The sequence below is a fragment of the Squalius cephalus genome (genome assembly GCF_949319135.1).
Source record: "Squalius cephalus genome assembly, chromosome: 8".
NCBI lineage: Eukaryota > Metazoa > Chordata > Actinopteri > Cypriniformes > Leuciscidae > Squalius > Squalius cephalus.
This window is the reverse complement of record NC_137129.1, coordinates 40,018,155-40,038,967: the sequence shown is the minus strand read 5'-3', so window position 1 is coordinate 40,038,967 and position 20,813 is coordinate 40,018,155. Positions and strand designations below refer to the sequence as shown.

Below are 20,813 nucleotides of genomic sequence, written 5' to 3'. Positions count from 1 at the left end.
ATTTTAGGGCTGTAAAATTGATTAATCGCATCTAACATAAAAGTCTGTGTTTACATAATGTGTGTATATAATATTATTTTTATATAGCCTATATTATATATATTTCTCTGTGTGTGCGTGTCTGTGTATATATACATATACGCATATATATATATATATATATATACAGTATATATATATAAATATATGTGTGTGTATATACAGTACACACACACACACACATATATATGATATATATAAATATAATATTATACATATATCATGTAAACTTTTCTGTTTACCTTTCTGACTAATCGATTTTACAGCCCTAATATATTTGAATATATAATGTTTAATATAAATATTTTCATATAAAAATATGAAAAAATATAACAAATATTTTAACATTTAAAAAATATAATATTTATAAAACATATTTTATAATAATATCACTTTTGTTCCCATTAGGACCTTTTAGGTCACACATTATGAGTTTTAAACCATAATGGAGGCAGATCCAGTGTTATATTAGCATATTTAGTATAATAGTATAGTTATGTTAGTATATTTATTATAATTAGTAATTAAGTTTTTTTAATAGTTTGAGTTTCAATTAAGTTTTAGTAATTTTGTCATTTTTATTAGTTAGTTTTTATTTTTTAATGTTAAATTAATTGTTATTTCAGTTCTAGTTATAGTTTTTTACATTAAGTTGAACTGAATAAAAATGAGAAATTATTCCTAGCTGAAAATAAAATAAAAACCATTTTTTATGTTGTATTAACTATTACTTTCCGTTGATGTTTATTTTATTTAAAGTAACAAAAATGTGTTTTTTATGGCTTTAGTTGTCTATAATAACCCTGTTCAGACCTGATTGAACACTTTTGATGAGGCTTTTTGTCTGGAGATCAAAAGCTGGAGATCAAGTTCAACATCTCCACGTATCCCAATGGTAACAATTCTTTTTCCAATTTATTCCAGATTTCCTTTTTATTCTTTATGTTACAAATTCCCATAGAATTTCCAGTGGAATCCTGTACATAATCCTTAGAGGTTTTTTGTTGTTGTTTTTTTTTACCTCCATGTCATCAGATTGTTAATGTCTGTCTCTCTCTGCAGACCTTCGAGACTGAACACCTGCTTTGAATGTGCTCCCAGCTTCCCATGTGGCTTTCTTGTCATCTAACACCTCTGTGTTACACCTGAAATTAGAGCACAGAGAGACACACCCACAACACACACATCACCCCCCAATGAACTCCACTGGGACACACACACACACACACACGTGTCCTCCAGGCATATGCTCCATTCAGCCGTATAGAGGTGATCTTTCATTTTGACAGATCATCAGCTATTCTTTCATGCGAGATGTGGAGATACTGGTTTGCAGAGCACGACCATTCGCTTTTAACGTCTTCATCCAGTCGACGGTGAGGAACAGGCCTCTGCTTTGCTGCCGAGTCTAATCTCGGATTAGACGACGGCTTTTTTTTCCAAAGTTGCGCTTGTGGATTGTGAAAGGTTTGCTTATTCTGAAAGCGTCCTGAAGATTTTTATCTGGCTAAAGGGGGTGGCACTGTTTCTTGCCCATCATGCATTTGTGAGCAGCGAGGACGCCTGCCAACTTGTGTCACGCTGACTGTGGGTGTTGATGGATAACAACCTCAGGTGTCCGTCATCAAATACATGCCAAAGCACACTGCAAAATCAAAGGCCGACTTCTGATCTGACCTCTACGGAAAAAATGGCCTCAACATCCTAATAATTATTCGTAACTGACAAAACAATATCTATCAATAACTCCATCACACAATGCAGGAGAAACACCATGGGCCAGATTTACTTAACAGGGCAAATTAGCATGAGAGCGCAACTCCAAAAAAGCTCAGATGGAAGTGGAAAATTCTGGTGATTTACAGACGACGTGCAAATTAAAGAGCAGACGCAGCTGGATCATTTCCATAATGACCAACACAATCTACAAATTAGCATCTGGTTTAATACATGCTTTTTTGGCCGGTAAATAATAGCGGAAATACCAGTAAATTGACCAGCGCAAACCCTAGTAAATCACATTTAAATACTCTGAAAGGGAAACTCCTACAAATGCATATGCAATAAGGCCAGCCGCAGAAATAACCCTGTCCACATGTTTCACTGTGTGTCTGAAGTAAATCCTGACAGTGTTTTTTTAACGCCAAATGAGGGTTTGCATTGGCTCAAGCTGTTAGTAAATCTGGCCTCTAGTGTTTTGCACAGAATCAGGGACTGTATGAACACCAGTCTTAAGAGACAAACAACCTGATCAATACTTTAACACGCCGTAATGTACCGTCACAAGAAACAGCACAGACCTGAAAATCAAATCAGATCTATTGATGTGAACTTCTGAACATTGATATTGATTTCACACTGATTCGTTTATTTAGACAAATGGGTCATAGAAGACTCTGTCCTTTAGATGCTAAGGACACAACTATCTCTTTGAATGTGCAATAATAGTCAATCTGATGCTAAATTCATGTTTATTAAAATCTAAAACTGATCATTTAGAAGATTTCAGTTTGTCACACATTAAAGAAACGCAAAACAATGAGCCTCACAAAATAATACTTGTAATCTCTGCTCAAATCTTTATTGTTTAATTTAATTGTTAACCCTGGATTTATAACTTAAATCTAAAGATCAGAGATGATACTAATGCAATGAATTCTCAGTGATTGTTAGCACGTGCGAATGGAAGTCTGATATTTACTGTGGGCCAGTCAGAAGATTTTAAATGATTCTGAGCGTCTCATTGATTTGGACCAGCTGGAAAAAATCGCTTTGGTTCGACTGTCTCTTAGAAAACACAGGGTGAGAATTATGTTAATGGGGACTATTTGAGGCCGCCAAATCAGTAAACTGCAGCACAAAATAATATTAATTACAATGACACTGATCAATGGATCTTTAGTGCTAAAGTTTCATATCGGTGCAATAGAAGATGAGATATGTTTCCAGTACATGTGCATATTCATCTTCAGTATTTTTACATTTTAATGAAGGCAATATTTGGCCCATTTATCTTTTACTGAAATAAACACGTGTAAATGTGGGTATTCATATTTAACAAAACTGTCCCTCAAAGTTAAATTGGACAAAACCTCCTTTTTTCAGTTGGAAAAAAAAGATCAATGGATAAACTAAATTATTATTTTTTTCATTACTAAATAACTTTTTAATATTATTAATTTTTATTAGTCCTGAAACCAATGCAACTCATGAGTGATGTCATGTATGGTTGAGTTGGTCTTAAAGATTCAATGTCCAATCTCTGCAAACCGCTGTATTAAAACAGTTCTTGACATGCATGGAATGATTTGATTGGTGGGAAGGACAAACTCCCTGACATGCCAATTACTTATAAATACTAAGGTGTAAGTATTATTGAACATCTAAATGCATAAGGTATCATGAATGATATTGTGATGATGGGGAAAATGTTGAGATTTACAAAATCTCATGACTTTTATCTCCAACATCAGCTAAAATGGCCCAATTTATGACCTTAGGCTATATATGTTTATGGTTCTTTTCATTATTTCAAAAAATATAATGCAATGATGGTTCATATTTAGAATATTTATATTATCAATAACACTAGAGACACTCACATCATGCCTTCATGGCCATTTTATTATCAGTTAAAATGAGGCATAAAATTACAATTTAAAATAAAAGTACAATTCCTGACCATGGGGAAAGCCACACATTGCCAATGTCTGTCTTAATAAAGGCTTGATTTTGGTGACATATTTCCAGACAGAATGTTAAAAGACCACAGGCAGAGCAGTTTGGAAAAATACAGTTTAATGGTTCAAAAGTGGCACTTGTTACCTAAATTCTCGCTATGTTATGTCCTCATAACGCGTGTTTACTTCGGAAGCGATTATCCTCAGAAGTTGGCTATAATGCAACCTGCCTTTAGGCATGTTCCTCTTCCATGATTCTCACGTGACCTAATGCATGTTTGTCCAAGTTTTCTTTTAGGTGCATGTTTCATATTAATGCAGATGTGTTTGATGTCCTCGTTTAGCCAGCGATGTGAGTGCATTTGTATGTGAGTGTCTCCAGAACGTCCGTGTGCGTGTGCGTGTGTGTGTGTGCGTGTGTTAGTGCGTGTGTGCACGAGCGTGTGTGTGTGTGTGTGATCGCTGGGTGGAGCAGCAGTGTTCGGCAGGTCTCTCGTCTCCTCTCTCGGTTGAGCGGCTCATTGCGGCGGCTGGAGATCCATCGAGCGGCGGCAGAATGTGGTCCCGGTGTCCGTGCGCGTAAAGAGCAGGTGGAGGAGGATGATGGAGGAATCCGACAGCCTCCCCTGTCCCGCGGAGGACGGGCTCCTGTCGAGCTGGAGATGGAACAGAACCGCCAGGGATCAGGTCCAGATCAAGCAGAAGATCAGAGATCTGCCCGGATTATTAAAACACGGACTGAACCTGCGCAAAAAGAGCGTGAGTTACCAATGCATGATGAAGGATGTGTGTTTTCAGCATCAATACACCACCCATATCCACCACCATCACTAATATTATAATGTGCATGAACAACCTGACGTTATGAGAAAACGTGATTGATGCGTCTTGTCAATGCATTAATGCGTTTATCCAAATGTCATTGATTATGAAGGAGAGGCTGTAATGTTTTTTTTTTTTTTTTTTTCTTCAGTCGTGGTATCTAAGGAAACAGAGATCCACATACACACAGTCAGGTACACAAACACACACCGGCTGTAACTTCCAAAAATGAAAAAGGAAAATGTTCTGCGGTTTGTATTAGCTGAATTTGATTAATATTCTGTGCAATATTGCACTTATTAATAGTTTCAGCCAAAGTACAAATACATACGCTTTGTTACTGCTGTAAAATTATAAATTAATGCACGATCATTGAGAAAATGGTCATTTCTGTTTACGTCTTTTTTTTTCACATTGGTGACTCATATCAATTTACCACAATTTTACTGTGGTAACAATAACAGGTAGAAACTGGTTACCATAGTAAATGTTGTAATGGCAGAATGATATTTTTAAAGCCTGCATAATATGTCAATGAGGGTGTTGACAAAAAAAAAAAAAAAAAGTATGATTTTTTGTGTGTGGACATGCTGCTATGGTATTATTGTGGTATTTGGACACTGCCATGTTTTTCTTGAAATGCATTGTGTACCGTGTAAATACCATGCTGTATCTTGTAAGAGTGAACTGTAGGAAAATAGGCAGCTGATCGGCTATTTGTTGTATGAATATTGTTCTGCGGTTGTGTAATATAGTCGGAATATTGCATAATGTGATATTTTTACAGGTTGTTGTTATTTAAAAAATACTCACTTTACAAAGGTTCTATTATGACATCATACTTCAAATGCCTATGATTCTAATTAGAACCTTTATTTTTTAAGAGTGACCATATGGTATTTATTCATATGGTACATTGAACATTAGGTGCCATGGTCTCAGATACCATCATTTAACCATAGTTCCATCACAGTAGGTTTTTGTGGACTGTAAGGAAAGAGCTGATATATATTCTGTTTATACACTCCTGGCATGACAGAGGGGCTATTCAGAGCTTCAGAGGGTTGAAGACAGGAATTGTTTTGCTGGTTTGTGTGTGTGTGGGTGAATATCTCTCATTTGTGTAAGGCCTGATTAATCATGAGGATGAGAGGAAAATCCACAGTGATCAATGAAGACTTTTGTAACTCTAACATTTTAAGAAATGTAGCTTTTGAATTATATTCAGTAACTTCTATTGTTGTTAAAAGACAGCACAAACATCACTTGGTTCTACAGTGTTTCATCTCTTCGTCTCTGATGTGTTTTACCGTGAGGGTTCTTGCGCCTTCGAACAGAATGTTTGGTTCGGGCTCATTTGACTCAAGTCATGCACCCCGGGGTGATTAGAGAATTAAAAAATGAAAGCCTCATTAGCACTAAATGAGAAACAAATATTACACTCGTGACATTTGTTTCGTTGTGTGCTGCACTGACAACAGCTTCTGGAGCATCAGTTCACCAGGTTCTTCTGCGGTAACATATGAAATACAATTAAAAAATAAAGGTTTCTTGAAGGCTTTAACAGCCGATGCTAAAGGAAGACCTTTTGGGCTGTGTTTACACTTTTAGTTAGTTTGCTTGGTTTGTTTAGTCTGGACCAACAAAAAAAAAAATTGGGATTTTTAACACCAAACCTAAACATGCCGAACCTAAAGGCATAGGGACACATTCACAACCTGATTGGTCGGCTTTTATGACATATATATATTGAGACGGAACTTAGCAAACATCCAAAACAATGCTGTGTTCTGGGATAAATGTGCTTGTTGTATGTGCATAGCCTACATGTGACAGTATTTTGACCAGCTGAGAACTCGTGAAGAGATTATAAAATGTGTAAAGGAGTCAAAACAGCAGCAGGAATCCCTCCGTCACACACACAAACACAGATCTGTTTTTGTGAAGTCTGTACTGTAACTGTGATGGGCAACATCGCGACTTTGAGGAGAAAAAACAGGTGTGCTTGAGCGCTCTGTCCTTTTTAGGGTCGCATCTTGTGACATCAAGTCCTGTTTTTGGTTCGGATGGCAGCGTTCACATATCACATGATATTTAGATGAAGCGCACTAACAGAGCAATCGCATTAGGGTTCGTTTTAATCGAACCGAACATGCCAAGTGTGAACACAAACTTAATGTGACCAGGACCTAAAGTTAACTCTCGCCAAGCCCCAAATGTGAGTAAAAATCGGTGTCTGCGAGTTGGACGGTAACATTTTTATGAATTCTAACATTGCAAAATTGTGAGAATGTGAGCAAATGTGAACAAACGTGAACAACGCTCGGGATGGTTGACAGTGCAGTGTTGCATCGTCACGATATTTTAAGCCTCGCCAATTTAAGAATTCAGGCGCAAAAAGATGCGAAAGGGAACTCAATTCGTTACTCGTGCGCTGTGTGAGAAGTTTTCCGTGTGCAAACATCCGAAGCGTGTGTGCGCCCAGAAAGCCTCGTCTCAGACAGCACATGAATACTGAATTGAGCTCTGCTTCACGTCTTCTTGTGCTTGAACAGACATATTCAACTAAATTCTTGGCAAGTATCCTTGTAAACATAGTCAGGTGGGTCTTAACTGAACGTAAACAGTTGAGAAATAAAACGCAAGTGTAACAGGTCCTTGGATTAGCTCTTAAAGTGACAGCAGCCTAATATTCCTGCTGTTGTTTGTGTTGTAAATGTTAATGCCTTGAACAGAGGAATGGCTTTTTAAAACCAGCCCTGGTGAAGTGACAATTCTCTGATGGGGAAGCTGCTCTTAATTTCATAGTCCTCATGCTGTGTGTGTGTGTGTGTGTGTGTGTGTGTGTGTGTGTGTGTGTGTGAGTGTGTGTGTGTGAGTGAGTGCCTCTGGATGTAATGAAATCTTAACGAGAAAGACAAGGCTTGTTTGATGTCTCCATCTTGCAGTGCACTCATCCAGAGCGACAGATTTATCCACAAGCCATGCAAGAGAGAGGTGCATGAGCGTGTGTGTGTGTGTGTGTGTGTGTGTGTGAGCGCTCTAATCTGAGAGTAATCCATTTCTGACACATAATGACACACAGACTCACTGCACTCTGGATCAGTGTGCACTACATAGTGAGTCAGGATGCTTGCATCCTTTCCCGTGTTTTGTTTCCCGTCTGTTCTCTTTCCCTCTCTTCATCTTACTCACCTTCTGTATAACATTTCTCCTCTCTCTTCTTCTTCAGCCCCTCTCCTTCATGCATTTGTAAATACTCTCCCTCATCTCTCTCTCTCTCTCTCTCTCCCTCACTCTCCCTCTCTTCTAGAAGGAGATTGAAATGTTGCTAATGAATAAAAGTGTCTGTGAGTGTTTGTGTGATACAGAACTAAACTGCATGCATGTTCTTTAGGAAATGTAAAATTTAAGTGTTTGCATAATTCGCCACCACAATCCTAGCGTGCTATACGTGGTTGTCAGGGTGTTGTTAAGGGGCTCTAGAGTCTAGAGCAGGGGTGGGGAACGTTGATCCTGGAGGGCCATTGTCCTGCAGAGTTTAGCTCCAACCCTAATCAAACACACCTGAAGCTAATCAATGTCTTCAGGATTACTGAAGTTGCAGGCAGCCAAATGTTTTATTCAGGGTTGGAGCTAAACTCTGCAGGACAATGGCCCTCCAGGATCAACGTTCCCCACCCCTGGTCTAGAGGGTTGCTAGGGAGTTGTGTGGTCTGGGAAGTTTCTAGGTTGTTGCTAGCTTGTTGCATTGTAGGTGGTTGCAAGGGGTTTTTTTTTTTTTTTTTTGGAGGGCTTGTATTCTGGCAAGACAAGTGTACCATATAACACATTTCATTCACAGTGGTAATTCAAAGTGCTGCTTTAAGTAGACATGATAAAGAGAAATAAAATGCACATAAATATTTTCAAGTATACTGAATAAAAAATGTATTTAAAAAAATAATACAGTTCAGTAACAGTGCTCATTCAAGGACTGTAGTTAGGATGTCCTGGGTGTTCGAAGACTAAGTGGTTGGGTGATTTGGGTAGTTGCTAGGATGTCCTGGGTGTTCTAAGACTAAATGGTTGCTAGGGTAATTTGGGTAGTTGCTAGGATGTCCTGGGTGTTCTAACACTAAGTGGTCGCTAGGGCATTGCTACATGATTGCTTGGGTATTCTGGGTGGTTGCTAGGTGGTGGCTAGGGTGTTAAAGGGTGATTGCTGGGTTGTCCAGGGTGGTTGCTAGGGTCTCCTGGGTGGGCGCTAGGGTGGTTGTGTATTTAATCAGTTGCTGGGGTGTTCTGGGTGGTTGCTAGGGTGGTCTGGATATTCTAAGTGGTTGCTAAGGTGATCGTGTTCTAATTGGTTGCTGGGGTGTTCTGGGTGGTTTCTATGGTGTTCTAGGTTTTCTAATTGGTTGCTGGGGTGTTCTGGGTGGTTGCTAGGGTATTCGTGTTCTAATTGGTTGCTGGGGTGTCCTGGGTGGTTGCTAGCGTGTTTGTGTTCTAATTGGTTACTGGGATGTCCTGGGTGGTTGCTAGCGTGTTCGTGTTCTAATTGGTTACTGGGATGTCCTAGGTGGTTGCTAGGTTGTTCGTTTCCTAATAGGTTCCTGGGGTTATCTTGGTGGTTGCTAGGGTGTTCTAAGTGGTTTCTGGGATGTCCTGGGTGGTTGCTTGGGTGTTTGTGTTCTATTTGATTGCTAGGATGGTCTGGGTGTCCTGGGTGGTTGCTAGGGTATTCGTGTTCTAATTGGTTGCTGGGATGTTCTAATTGATTACCTGGGTAGTTGATAGGTCATTGTAAGGTGATTGCATAAAAATTTATTCATGTCTGGAGCACAAATGGTGTGAGGCGAGCTGTGCACAAAAGTTTAATACTTCAGGTTAAGGGTTTGTTCAAATGACATTGAGAAGATAGGGATCATTTTGTGATTTATGAGCCGCAAAGGATGAGAAAGGTGATTTCATTGAAAGATTTTAAGTATGCATGAAGGACAAGAACGTCCCTTTTTATCTAAAAAACCTTTTCCACCTCATGCTTTTGCTTATCTCTGTGGCCCGTCTGCTCCATCTCCTATCCGAGCCAAACAGAGTTCAGCTCCTATATCTCCAACAGCAAATCAATACAGTAAATCTGATACACACGCCGTCTTCAGAGCCCAGTCAAAACAAAGCCAACAAGCGTGCGCTCGGCCCCTGGAGAGATTCGTCTGCAGAGAGACAAACGCTTGCTGATAGCAGTCTGTCTGTGGACACCTGCAGGTCAGCTCGCGTCACGGAAAGCCACAGTCTCGGCCGATACCATCATCACAGGCATTCTCAGGAATTTCAAACAATATTCAGCCAAATCAACAGATGAATCTATTTCTATTTTTTTATTTAGTTCTTTGATGTTCAACATGATAGCAGAATGGTAATGTTGTATCTTCCTGATCTGTTAGTCTAAACGGCCTGGTTTGAGTGTTTGTGAAACCTGTTTAGAAATATTAATTTGTGGTTGAACAGACTTCTAACACTGAGTGTTGAAGTTAAGCGTTTGAATGATTCCTCAAATCTCTTGTCTTGTTGAGGAGAGGTGTGCTGTTACTTTACCAAGCTCTTAGACTGATGGATTGTAAAACAGGCTGAAGATTCCCATAGACTTGCATAGATATATATATATATTTTTTTTTTTTAATATTGCACAGATGCATCACTAATTTATTGTGATACGCTTACCTTCAGAGTTGCATTGCCATATGATTTTAATGCATTTTAATGCTTTTTAAGATTTCTTTACTCCGGAGACTCATATTCAATGTGTCCTTATGACTTACATATTTTATTGATAGATTTAAATTGAATCTTCTCTTCTCTTCTCTTAGAGAATCTTCTTGAATTTCACTTTTCTAACTTTAGTTAGTGTGTAATGTTGCTGTTTGAGCATAAACAACATCTGCAAAGTTACAACGCTCAAAGTTCAAAGCAAAGGGAGATATTTTCTATTAAAGAAATCGCTTTTTAAGGACTACAACAAACGGCTGGTAGAGATTACACAACATTCCTCCCGGGTTAGTGACATCACCAACCCTAAAATTTACATAAACCCCGCCCCCGGGAACAAGATTTATAGATTATCAAGACAGAATATGCTAATCAATGACTAGAAGATATCTATACATCAGCTGCATAAATTCATCAACTAACCATTCAGAAATGTTGTTTACATGTTGTCACTTCTTCTTGAGTCTCTCCATCATTGTTGTTTGAACATAAAAGGCTAAAAGTTTTTGAAATTTTCAGTGCATGTCTGTGTGAGGTAAAAGGACACAAGCTCTTGAAGCTCCGCCCCCTGTGCGGCAGCAGCAGCTCATTTGCATTTAAAGAGACAGACACAAAACGGTGTGTTTTTGCTCACCCTCAAAAAATGACAGTTTTAACATGCTATATAAAAATAACTGTGTGGTGTTTTGAGCTAAAACTTCACATAAACACTCTGGGGACATCAGAGAATTATTTTACACCTTGTGAAAAGGGCATTATACCACCCCTTTTAACACATTATCCAGATACATTACACTAGCAACTTTCATAGTTCGTTTCAGAAAAGCATGGGAGGAGGATTCGAAACCCACCACAAGTAATAATACCAGTCCCGTGTTTCTTTGGAATATCCCGGACGAGCCCCCAAGTCTGTATATAGATGCATTATCCAGAGAAACTCATTTCATTTGGACCAGTAAGCAACCACCTAGAAAACCCGAAACCACAAACATAAAGTTTATTTTGGAAGGTTAAAATGTTCTGCGGTGACGTCAGGCTGTAAACCCCTTTTTCATCTGTTTATTTTTAATGTTTTAAAGTTTAGCTTTATTGCTCAACAGATCTGAGATTGGACCAACCACTAGACCCGAGTGACCCAGATTACACAATGGAAATAAAGAAATAATATGACTGTGACTACATGCAGTTAACTTAGATAAGACAATACACACATGTAGAAGAGAAAAATTACCACGCAATCTGAAATATCGTTATGTATTCTGTTGAGCTCTTGTATAATGGGACAATGGAGACACAAGATAAAAGATTGGCTTGTAAAAGAATACGACACACAGAAGAGCGAATGTGGGCCACTCCAGACCGATAAAACTCCTTCTGATCAAAGTTCTGATCGTTATAATGAGGATCAAAGTCTTTGTTCTAGCTCTGTCCACTGATCCGGCTCTTCCTCATTTAAGGAGCTCTCGATATGAAGGCCCGACACTGAGAGTTTGTCCAAATAAAACCTAACAAGCCTTCTTTCTAACAGAACGTCACTTTACCGAAGCCCGTTCCAGGCTGACATGATCACATGACTGCGCATGTCTGATATAAACTTATGTCATGCTGAGAGAGCATTATTAAGAAGAAGTGGGATGTCATTAAGTCCCTCATGTCATACACTGTGCGCCTGCAAAGTTTCTGCAAAGAGGTTAAGCATTCACAATCAAAAAAGTACCATGTCATTACCCTGGGTCAATGTTATTTTAGTATTTTTTAAATGCTATTATAATATTTATTAATATTTAGTGCTTTCGAATTGATTAATCACAATTAATAGCATCTAACATAAATGTTTATATATGTATATATATATATATATATATAGACACACACAAATCGATTTGTGAGTACTATTAATATTTTCAATTAGCTTTAATTTTAAAGTTTTAATTTTAGTAATTGTTTTTGTTTTTTGTAATTGTTATTAGTTTTTTTATACAGCCTTATTTAGCCTTTTCTATTTAGCCTTATTTAATTTTTTTTCTGTTTTAATTGTTTTTTTTATTTATAACATATTATTTACAATCTATTTATAAATGATTTAAAATTTTATTTAAGTTAGTTGCCAAGGCAAAAAAAATTCTTCTAATTTTTTTAATTTTATTTAATTTTTATTTTTTATTTTTTAAAAACCCGAAAATGTTGTAGTGACACGTTGTCTGTGCATTACCATGTTTTTTCTGGATGTCTATTATGGCAATAGCATGTTAGTTTGTTTTTTGCATTGTACTGTAGTATTCTTTCAAGTACCATGGAGTAAACACAATGGTATATGCATGTGGAAGTAATTTAGTACCGTAGTATATATCAAAATACCCAAAGGTTTGAACCCATTCACCTTTCAATGCACACCTAAAGGTTACCACACAATTTGCATGATGTATCGTTGTGCAGTGTCAAAACGAAACATGACGAAAGATGCATCAAGTTGTACGACATCAAAGACAAATGATGACATCCAGAAACATGGCAGAATGTCACGTTTGAGATGGGATTACCTTGTAAAATCGCATTTCTGTGACTATCTGCAGTGGTTTTCATGTGAAGGTCACGCCAGTGTTTGAACATTCAGAACATTTCAGCTGTGTTTGAAGGTTGTGAACATAATGTTCATAATGTTCAAGTGTGCTTGTGTTGAGTTTAACCTATTTATTTGTGAATTGAGACACCTCTCGTTTCTCTCTTTATGATTGTGTAGCAGTCACCTGACACCATCCCGGGACCCAGCACCGGCGTCACACCCAAACCCAAGGTAAGAAACGGCAACTGGGACAGTTTTCCATGATCCCCTCTGAATATTATTATTGAGAATCATATTCCATATGAAAGAAAAATGTTTCTCCTAAGACAGTAATGAGATTAAATGGAGTGCAAAAGGAGAATTTCCTTTAGGAATTTCAAAAGATATGTCTCAAACTAAAGTCAGAGTTCTCTAAATAAATATTTCTAATCAAATTCATCCAAGACCAAGAATGTCAATGCATCATTCGAAGGGTCCTTATGTGCATTTTACACAGGCAAGCACACCATTTTCTGCAGAAAATCTAGTTTGCTCCTATTTTTTTCTTGTAGGAAATGTTTGGAGACACGTTTGAGATTAAATTGATACAGTAAATCAGTGTTATTTTTTATAATCTTATATACTTTTATATTTGATATACTATTATTGTAATTATTACAATATTATAATTAGCTTTAATTTTAAGTTTAAGTTTTAGTAATTTTGTTGTGTTTTGGCATTTTTATTTGTTTTTGATTTTCAATATTTCTGATTAACATCAATTAATTTTCATTTTAGCTTTCGTTTGAGAAATTTTAGTACTATCTATCTATCCATCCATCTATCCATCCATCGTGTTATCTGTCTATCTACCATATTATTTATATACTATTATAATATTTATTAATATTTTGTATTAGATTTTTATATATTTTCATTTTTCATCTTAATTTTAGTCATTTTGTTTTGTGCCATTTTTACTAGTTTTTTAATATTTGTTATGTAGCTTAAATTTTTAATTTTTAAGTACTTTTAAGCCAATTGTTTCACTTTTAGGTTTGGTTAACAACACTGCAGTAAACATCTGAGCATTACATTCCCCTTGAAAGCGTCTCACACACACACACACATGATGTTGTCGGTGGTGTGAGTTCTGTGATGTTAATCTGTGGATCTTCTCATGTGATTGTTCTCATCTCATTAGAATGGCTGAAGCTTCTTTTAATCCGCGCTTGAGCTCTGCTAAATGCTCAAGCTAACGTCTAATCGCCCGTGTGCAGCGCTGATGGGTGTGTGTACAAAAGAACATACATCAGATACGGGATCAAACACATGAACGAGACAAAGCGCCTCTATAGGCCCTTCTGCTTTACAGATCACCACAGAACAATGAAAAAGTTATGAATATAGATGATTATCACTGAATAGAGATCATGATCTTTATCTGTTTTGTTTTTTCAGTAAGCCCAGAATTTATTAATAATGCAATAAGCCACGAGAGAACGAGCATTACCCTGTAACATAATCCGCCGCAGTTAAATCAAAAATCCAATCAGAACTTTTGATGTTTAATGTAGAGTTTTGACCAATGAGATTCCTCTGTGGGCGGGACTATCTTGTATATGACATTATGGAAACCAAGCGACTAGCCTATGTACTAGTTGTGTTAGGACCAATAATGAGATAATGAGCTAATAATGAGAGCTTGTTGCTTTATCCCACCTGGTTTTACTGTGATTTTACTTCAGTAATGGGTGTACTTAAGCATATTGCAAAGCCAGGTCCCTATAATTTAGATATTTTGGTAAAACTAATATAAAGCACAGCCTTATTGCTTTAATAAAGTTCAAGAAATAGCGAAATGTATTAATACTAATAATCTAACTGTATCCATTTAGAATTTAGAGTCTTTTGGTGTCGGTTGCTCTGTGGGTCAAATGTCACGACCTGTGGTCATGACCTCTGACCTCATACGGGGCATCTGTGTGCTGAAGGTGTCGCTCTGGATTCTGACAGTGTTATTAAACACGATCAATAATGCTGAAGGTGCTTTTGAGTGGATCAGAGAGGCCAGTGTTGTATTGATTAAAGTGAGTCGAGAGAGAGACAGATGGAACGAGAGGTTTAGGAGGAAGCGTTATGATATCAGATATGCAAACTGTGGATGTCAGCAGAAATACACACACATGCACACGGCAGTCACTGTGTCACTGAGTATATGTAGGTCAAATGTGGCTGAGGTTGTATTGCACTGTATTCTACTTATGTATTTTTAGTAATCAAGCTAAACACACACACACACACACACGCACGCACACACACACACACACACACACACACACACACACACACACACACACACACACACACACACACACATGTCTGGTGCACTATCTTTGTGAGGACTCTCCATAGACGTAATGGTTTTTATACTGTACAAACTGTATATTCTATCCCCTTACACTGCCCCTATCCCTAAACCTACCCATCACAGGAGACATTCTGCATTTTTACATTTTCAAAAAAACTAATTCTGTATGATTTATAAGCTTTTGTACCCATGGGGACCTCAATTTAGGTCCCCACGGTGACACGAGTCCCCATGAGTCTGTGTGCATTCAGGTTTAAGTCCCCACCGGTGTAGAAAAACATGTCCACACATACACACACACACACACACACACACACACACACACACACACACACACACACACTGGTTTCCATTTTTTATGGGGACTTTCCATAGACATAATGATTTATGTACTGTACACAATGTAAAGTCTATCCCCTAACCCTAAACCAACCCATCACAGAAAACTTTCTGCATTTTTTCATTTTTAAAAACCATAAAAATTTCACTTAGTATGGTAGATTTATAAGCTGTTTTCCTCATGGGGACCCAAAAAAATGTCCCCACAAGGACAAAGATTTTGGACATTTTTGTGGGGACATTTTGTCCTCATAACGTAGAGTTTAACAGGACACACACACACACACACACACACACACACACACACACACACACACACACACACACACACACGCACACACATGCACATGTTTAATCTACATAAACTTAATCAAAACACACTAACACTAATAAAAACATCCCACAGGACAAATATATTGCTCAATTCTTATTCTTATTGCTGAACAGGCTTAAGTTTTCAATTATGATTCATTTAAGTGACTTTAGTCTCAGATAATTCCTCATTGCATTTCTTAGGACATATAAAAACAGACACAAAAGAGTCCATTGTTATTGTGCAGTAATAGCTATAAAATCAATCTGGACAGAAGCTTAGATCATTTGCTTTTAAACACAGTTTGAGACATCATTGATCAGATCTATTCTGCATCTCTAGAAGAGAGATTTTCTGTGAGATTTTCTCAGGAAAAACATCTGAAAAGCAGGAGTCTCTTCTATTGCTGTCTAGCTGAGATTTTAAAGACATTTTACTTGTGCATTTTTCATTCCTGTGGATGTCATTATATTTCTGATTATTTTATAGCAACAAGCATCCACGCTACACTGCATCAACTCTTCATAATAATGTGAATTCTCTCTCTCTGACAGACGTGTTCACAGAGCTTTCCCTGCGCTGGACGAGCTCTGAGGAACGTGTTTCTGTCTCACGGACCGTATCCAGCCAAAGACAAGATCCACCTCGCTCGCATCATCAGGTGACACTTTCATACACACTTTATTCAAAGATTTATTCAAGCTTTACATTTGATCAGAAACTGTATTCAGCAATGACCCGTTTAAATGATCAGAAGTGACAGTAAAGACATTTATAATGAAACAAAGGATTTTTCATTTCATATAAATGCTGTTTTGAACTTTCTGTTCATCAAGAAAAAAGTTTCCACAAAAATATGAAGCAGCACGACTGTTTTCAACATTATAATAATCATAAATGTTTCTTGATCAGCAAATCATATTAGAGGATCATGTGACACTGAAGACTGGAGTAATGATGCTGAAAATACAGCTTTGATCACAGGAATAAATTACACTTTACTATATATTCACATAGAAAACAGTTATTTTAAATTGTAATAATATTTCACAATATTACAGTTTTACTGTATTTTATATCTAATAAATGCAGCCTTGGGGAACAGAAGAGACTTCATTCAAAAACATTAAACAATCCTAAACTTCGTCATGCTGTACCAGTTGAACTGTGGTTGTGTGATATAACTTGTGTGATCGTTACAATCATGTTCATCAAACGCAGGATCAATGTAAAAGAGGTTAAAAGAGTGTTTGAGGGTCATCGTGTGTGTGGACGGTTGGGCTGAATCATCAGATGTCCATTATGGCTCTGGCAGATGGCCGCTGTCCAAACTTCACTCTGATTGGATAAAATCGTCCCGTCTGAAGGTGGAGTGTGAATGTGTGACAGAGAAACACAGAATCAGGGAGCTTTACATGCTTTTGAAGAACACACTCCAGATGAAGCCAATGGAAATGAGCTTGACTTAAAAATGCAAATCAGCGATGGCGTGATAATGTTACTCGGCATATCATATCAAAGCAAATGCAAGAGAGTGTTGCAGTGATTTGAACACACTTTTGCATTTTCTTCTTTTTATTTTTAACCCCCTCCATTCACTAGAGACCGCCTTTCATGATCCAGTCAATTGCTGCCTTTTATTTGGAAATACTGTACTTCACATTACAGAAGTTAAATGGGTTGCAAACACTGTTTTATGTTGATTTTAATGGATGCACAAAGCAAAACAGCGACAGCAGCAATATGATTAAAACACTCAATACTCTAAAAATAATTGCATTTATTAAATCCCAATGAGCAATATTTTGTCCGCAAAGTGATGTAGTTCATTTAGCAGATCTGCAGGCCGTTTATGGACGTCATGCAACATTGCAAAGCATTTTTTATCGGATTACTCCTCTGGGAAAATTGATTTATTGTGTTGATTCCCTACAAAAGTGCATCCGTTTTTAGACTATTTAGGAAAAATGGGTCCTAAATATATTATTTCATTTTTATTTTATATTTTATATTTTAATATTTTGATTATATTTTAATAAGTATGATTTTCTCCATGAAAATAGCTAAAGAATCTGGTATAGTGTTAAAAAAAGTGTGTGCGTGTGTGTGTGTGTGTGTGTGTGTGTGTGTGTGTGTGTGTGTGTGTGTGTCGGCTTTAATGCTGTTCATCCAATTTAGAGTCGTTTTATAATTCTGTTTTGTGTTTTATTCTGCTAATGAAGGGACACTACCGTGCAAAAGTTTGGGGTTGGGAAGATTTTTTTAATATTTTTGAAAGAAGTCTCCTCTGCTCACCAAGGCAGATTAAAAAACAGTAAAAACAGCAATAATGTGAAATATTGCAATTTAAAATAACTGTTTTCTATATGAGTAATATGCAGTAAAATGTAATTTATTCCTGTAATCAAAGCATGATTTCAGCATCATTCCTCCAGTCTTCAGTGTCACATGATCCTTCAGAAATCAGTCTAATATGATGATTTGCTGCTCAAGAAAAATGTCTGATTATTATCAATATTGAAAACAGTTGTGCTGCTGCTTCATATTTTTGTGAATTCAAAACAACAGCATTTATTTTAAATATAATTTTTTTATGACATTATAAATGTCCTTTTTGATCAGTTTAATGTGTCTGAATGAAAATATTAAATTATTTAATCAATCTTCCTGACCGCACACTTTTGAGCAGCGAGAGTAACGTGTGTGTGTGTGTGTGTGCATGCAGGAGGAGTTATGTTGGAGTGGAGCTGGTCCAGTGGCTCCTGGAACAGTGTGTGTCGGTTCAGTGCCGGTTAATGGCGTCCCGTGTCTGGCAGGTGCTTCTGGAGCTGGGGATCCTGCACTCAGGTAACACACACCACTATAGACTATTACAGGGCTCGATTTTAATTTTTGTTAAAGGTTTAGTCATTTTTTGTGAATTTTTTTTGGTCCCACTTTATATTATGTGTCTTTAACCACTATGTACTTTCATTTAAATTAAACATTTAATGCAATGCATGAATAATGCATAATACTATTTTTATTTTATTTTATATGAAATATATATTATCCAAAACATGTTTTACTCTAAAACGTTGAGGAAAATCAAAGCCATAAATCTAAACAAGTTGATATCTCAAAAAAATGTAGCTAAGTATTCAGTCAGATTTTGTTTGGGCGCAGTACCAAACGTTTCCACTTGATGAAATTCGTTTCCCATTCGTTTCCAATGCGGCCATTTTTGACCATGAACAGTACAAGTGTGACTTTCTTTTTCAGGACTATTTAACCTTTTCGAATCATGTCCATGATCGATCAAAAATGACCGAACAGCACCCTAGGGTTATTTCATTTTTAATTTTAATTACATTTTATGAATTAAGCAGCTCGTAAACATACTTTATCAGTAGATAAAATTTAAATTACACATTAAAAATGATTGTATTAAGCAATCATTTAAGACATTTTCCTTATATACCGACCGTACAATCTTTTTGGCATAAAGTGTTCTATAAAATTTAGTCAAGAAACTTTCTACGAATGTATAGAATTTCCTGTAACATGGCATAGAGTGCAGTATAGAGCACACTGCGTGAAATACTGTATCCCTAACACTGTAAAGTGTGAAGAATCAACTTTAATAGCAAATTGAGTTGTTCAGCCGTGATGTAAATTTGTAGGTCACCCCAGAAGGCTCATTCACCGTGGATTCCCTCTGGAATTTCTAATGGGTTTTTTAGGGAATCATTTTACAAATTCCACTGGGAAAATTGTAATTCCGTAGGACTATAAACTTGGAACGGCTCTATATCAACCACACACACACATCACATCATACTCGCAAATGGTTGAAGGAAGAACAAGAAGATCAAGATCAAGTTTCAAAAGTCTTTAATAATCCACTTTGAAGGGCAAACAAAACACAACCTCTAACATAGACGTGACCCGACAAATGAACACTGAAAAGGCTGCAATTTATGAAATAATGACAAACAACTGTGACTGTGATGATAAATTAATCTCCATGACAACTAAAGAGTGGCGGGAAACTGACCAAAGGAACACATGTGACTGAAAATAATAAACACGGCACCGTTTTCAAATAAAAACGTAAATCTTTGAATGCGTTTTGGTCGTTCATTTACACGACAACGGCGTTTTTTGTTGCCTGAAAATGCACATTTTTGAAAACGGGTTTCAAAGTGCAAGTTTGAAAACGGTCTCCATATAAACAACAAAAATGCGAATCTTTGAAGACGATGACGTCATGCACATGCGTATTACGAGTTCGATCTAGTGTTTCATCGCCATCTACTGGTCTGGCAGCAGAATACAGCGTTTTTAGTCGTTTTCGCGGATCCGTGTGAATGTGGATCGTTTCGACAATGGTGTCGTCTGAAAACTCAAAGGAAAAACTTCTCAGTTTTAAGCATATCGCTGTCATGTAAACATACCCTTAAAATCCATGAAAATTAAACTAACTAAACAGAACCGTGACACATACACTGAAAAAAAATTGGATATAGAAACAATATTCACTTTTCTAATTTTCACAGAAATTGCTATTAAATGTAACAATTAATTACAAAAAAAAATTAAATTCTGAAGTAGAAAAACTGAAATAGTATTTTCTTATAAAACGTACTGCTATAATAGTTTAAAATATATGTTTGCATTGCCTGCTGAAAATCCCTGTCTGTCTTCCCTTCAGTGGACCAGCGGCTGGTCTTTGAAGACTCGAACACGTACTATCAGTTCTCGTTTGAGGAGTGCGACGCTCAGGGCTGTGAGTTTCGCAACGAGGAGGAATGGCAGAACGGTGTCCGTCTTCTTCTGCAACTCGTCCCCTACGTCCAGTTCAGGGTCGTCAGTCCGTAAGTACAGCCATCATGCATGTGACATGCTAACTCTGTCTGTTAATGTGCTCAGTCAGTCAGTATGTACAGAATGCTACTGTACCACTCATGCTAAGTTTGC

The 20,813-nt window shown here is 37.1% G+C and overlaps 1 protein-coding gene and 1 long non-coding RNA gene across 3 annotated transcripts in view; both read left to right on the top strand.

The window, feature by feature from the left end:
* The first annotated feature begins 861 nt into the window (after positions 1-861).
* On the top strand, positions 862-1,854 carry LOC307163406. The gene is made up of 2 exons (XR_013822068.1): positions 862-934; positions 1,102-1,854. It is a non-coding gene; the product is annotated as an uncharacterized lncRNA (long non-coding RNA).
* Positions 1,855-3,879: 2,025 nt separating this feature from the next.
* rapgef5a (Rap guanine nucleotide exchange factor (GEF) 5a) overlaps positions 3,880-20,813 on the top strand; it is a 64,961-nt gene continuing 48,027 nt past the window's right edge. For both annotated transcript variants that reach the window (XM_079879714.1, XM_079879713.1), the window contains exons 1-5: positions 3,880-4,478; positions 13,030-13,083; positions 16,409-16,515; positions 18,580-18,701; positions 20,548-20,710. In XM_079879714.1, the coding sequence (XP_079735840.1) occupies positions 4,320-4,478; positions 13,030-13,083; positions 16,409-16,515; positions 18,580-18,701; positions 20,548-20,710 (605 nt within the window). In that variant the 5' untranslated portion in view covers positions 3,880-4,319. The remainder of the gene's footprint in view (positions 4,479-13,029; positions 13,084-16,408; positions 16,516-18,579; positions 18,702-20,547; positions 20,711-20,813) is intronic.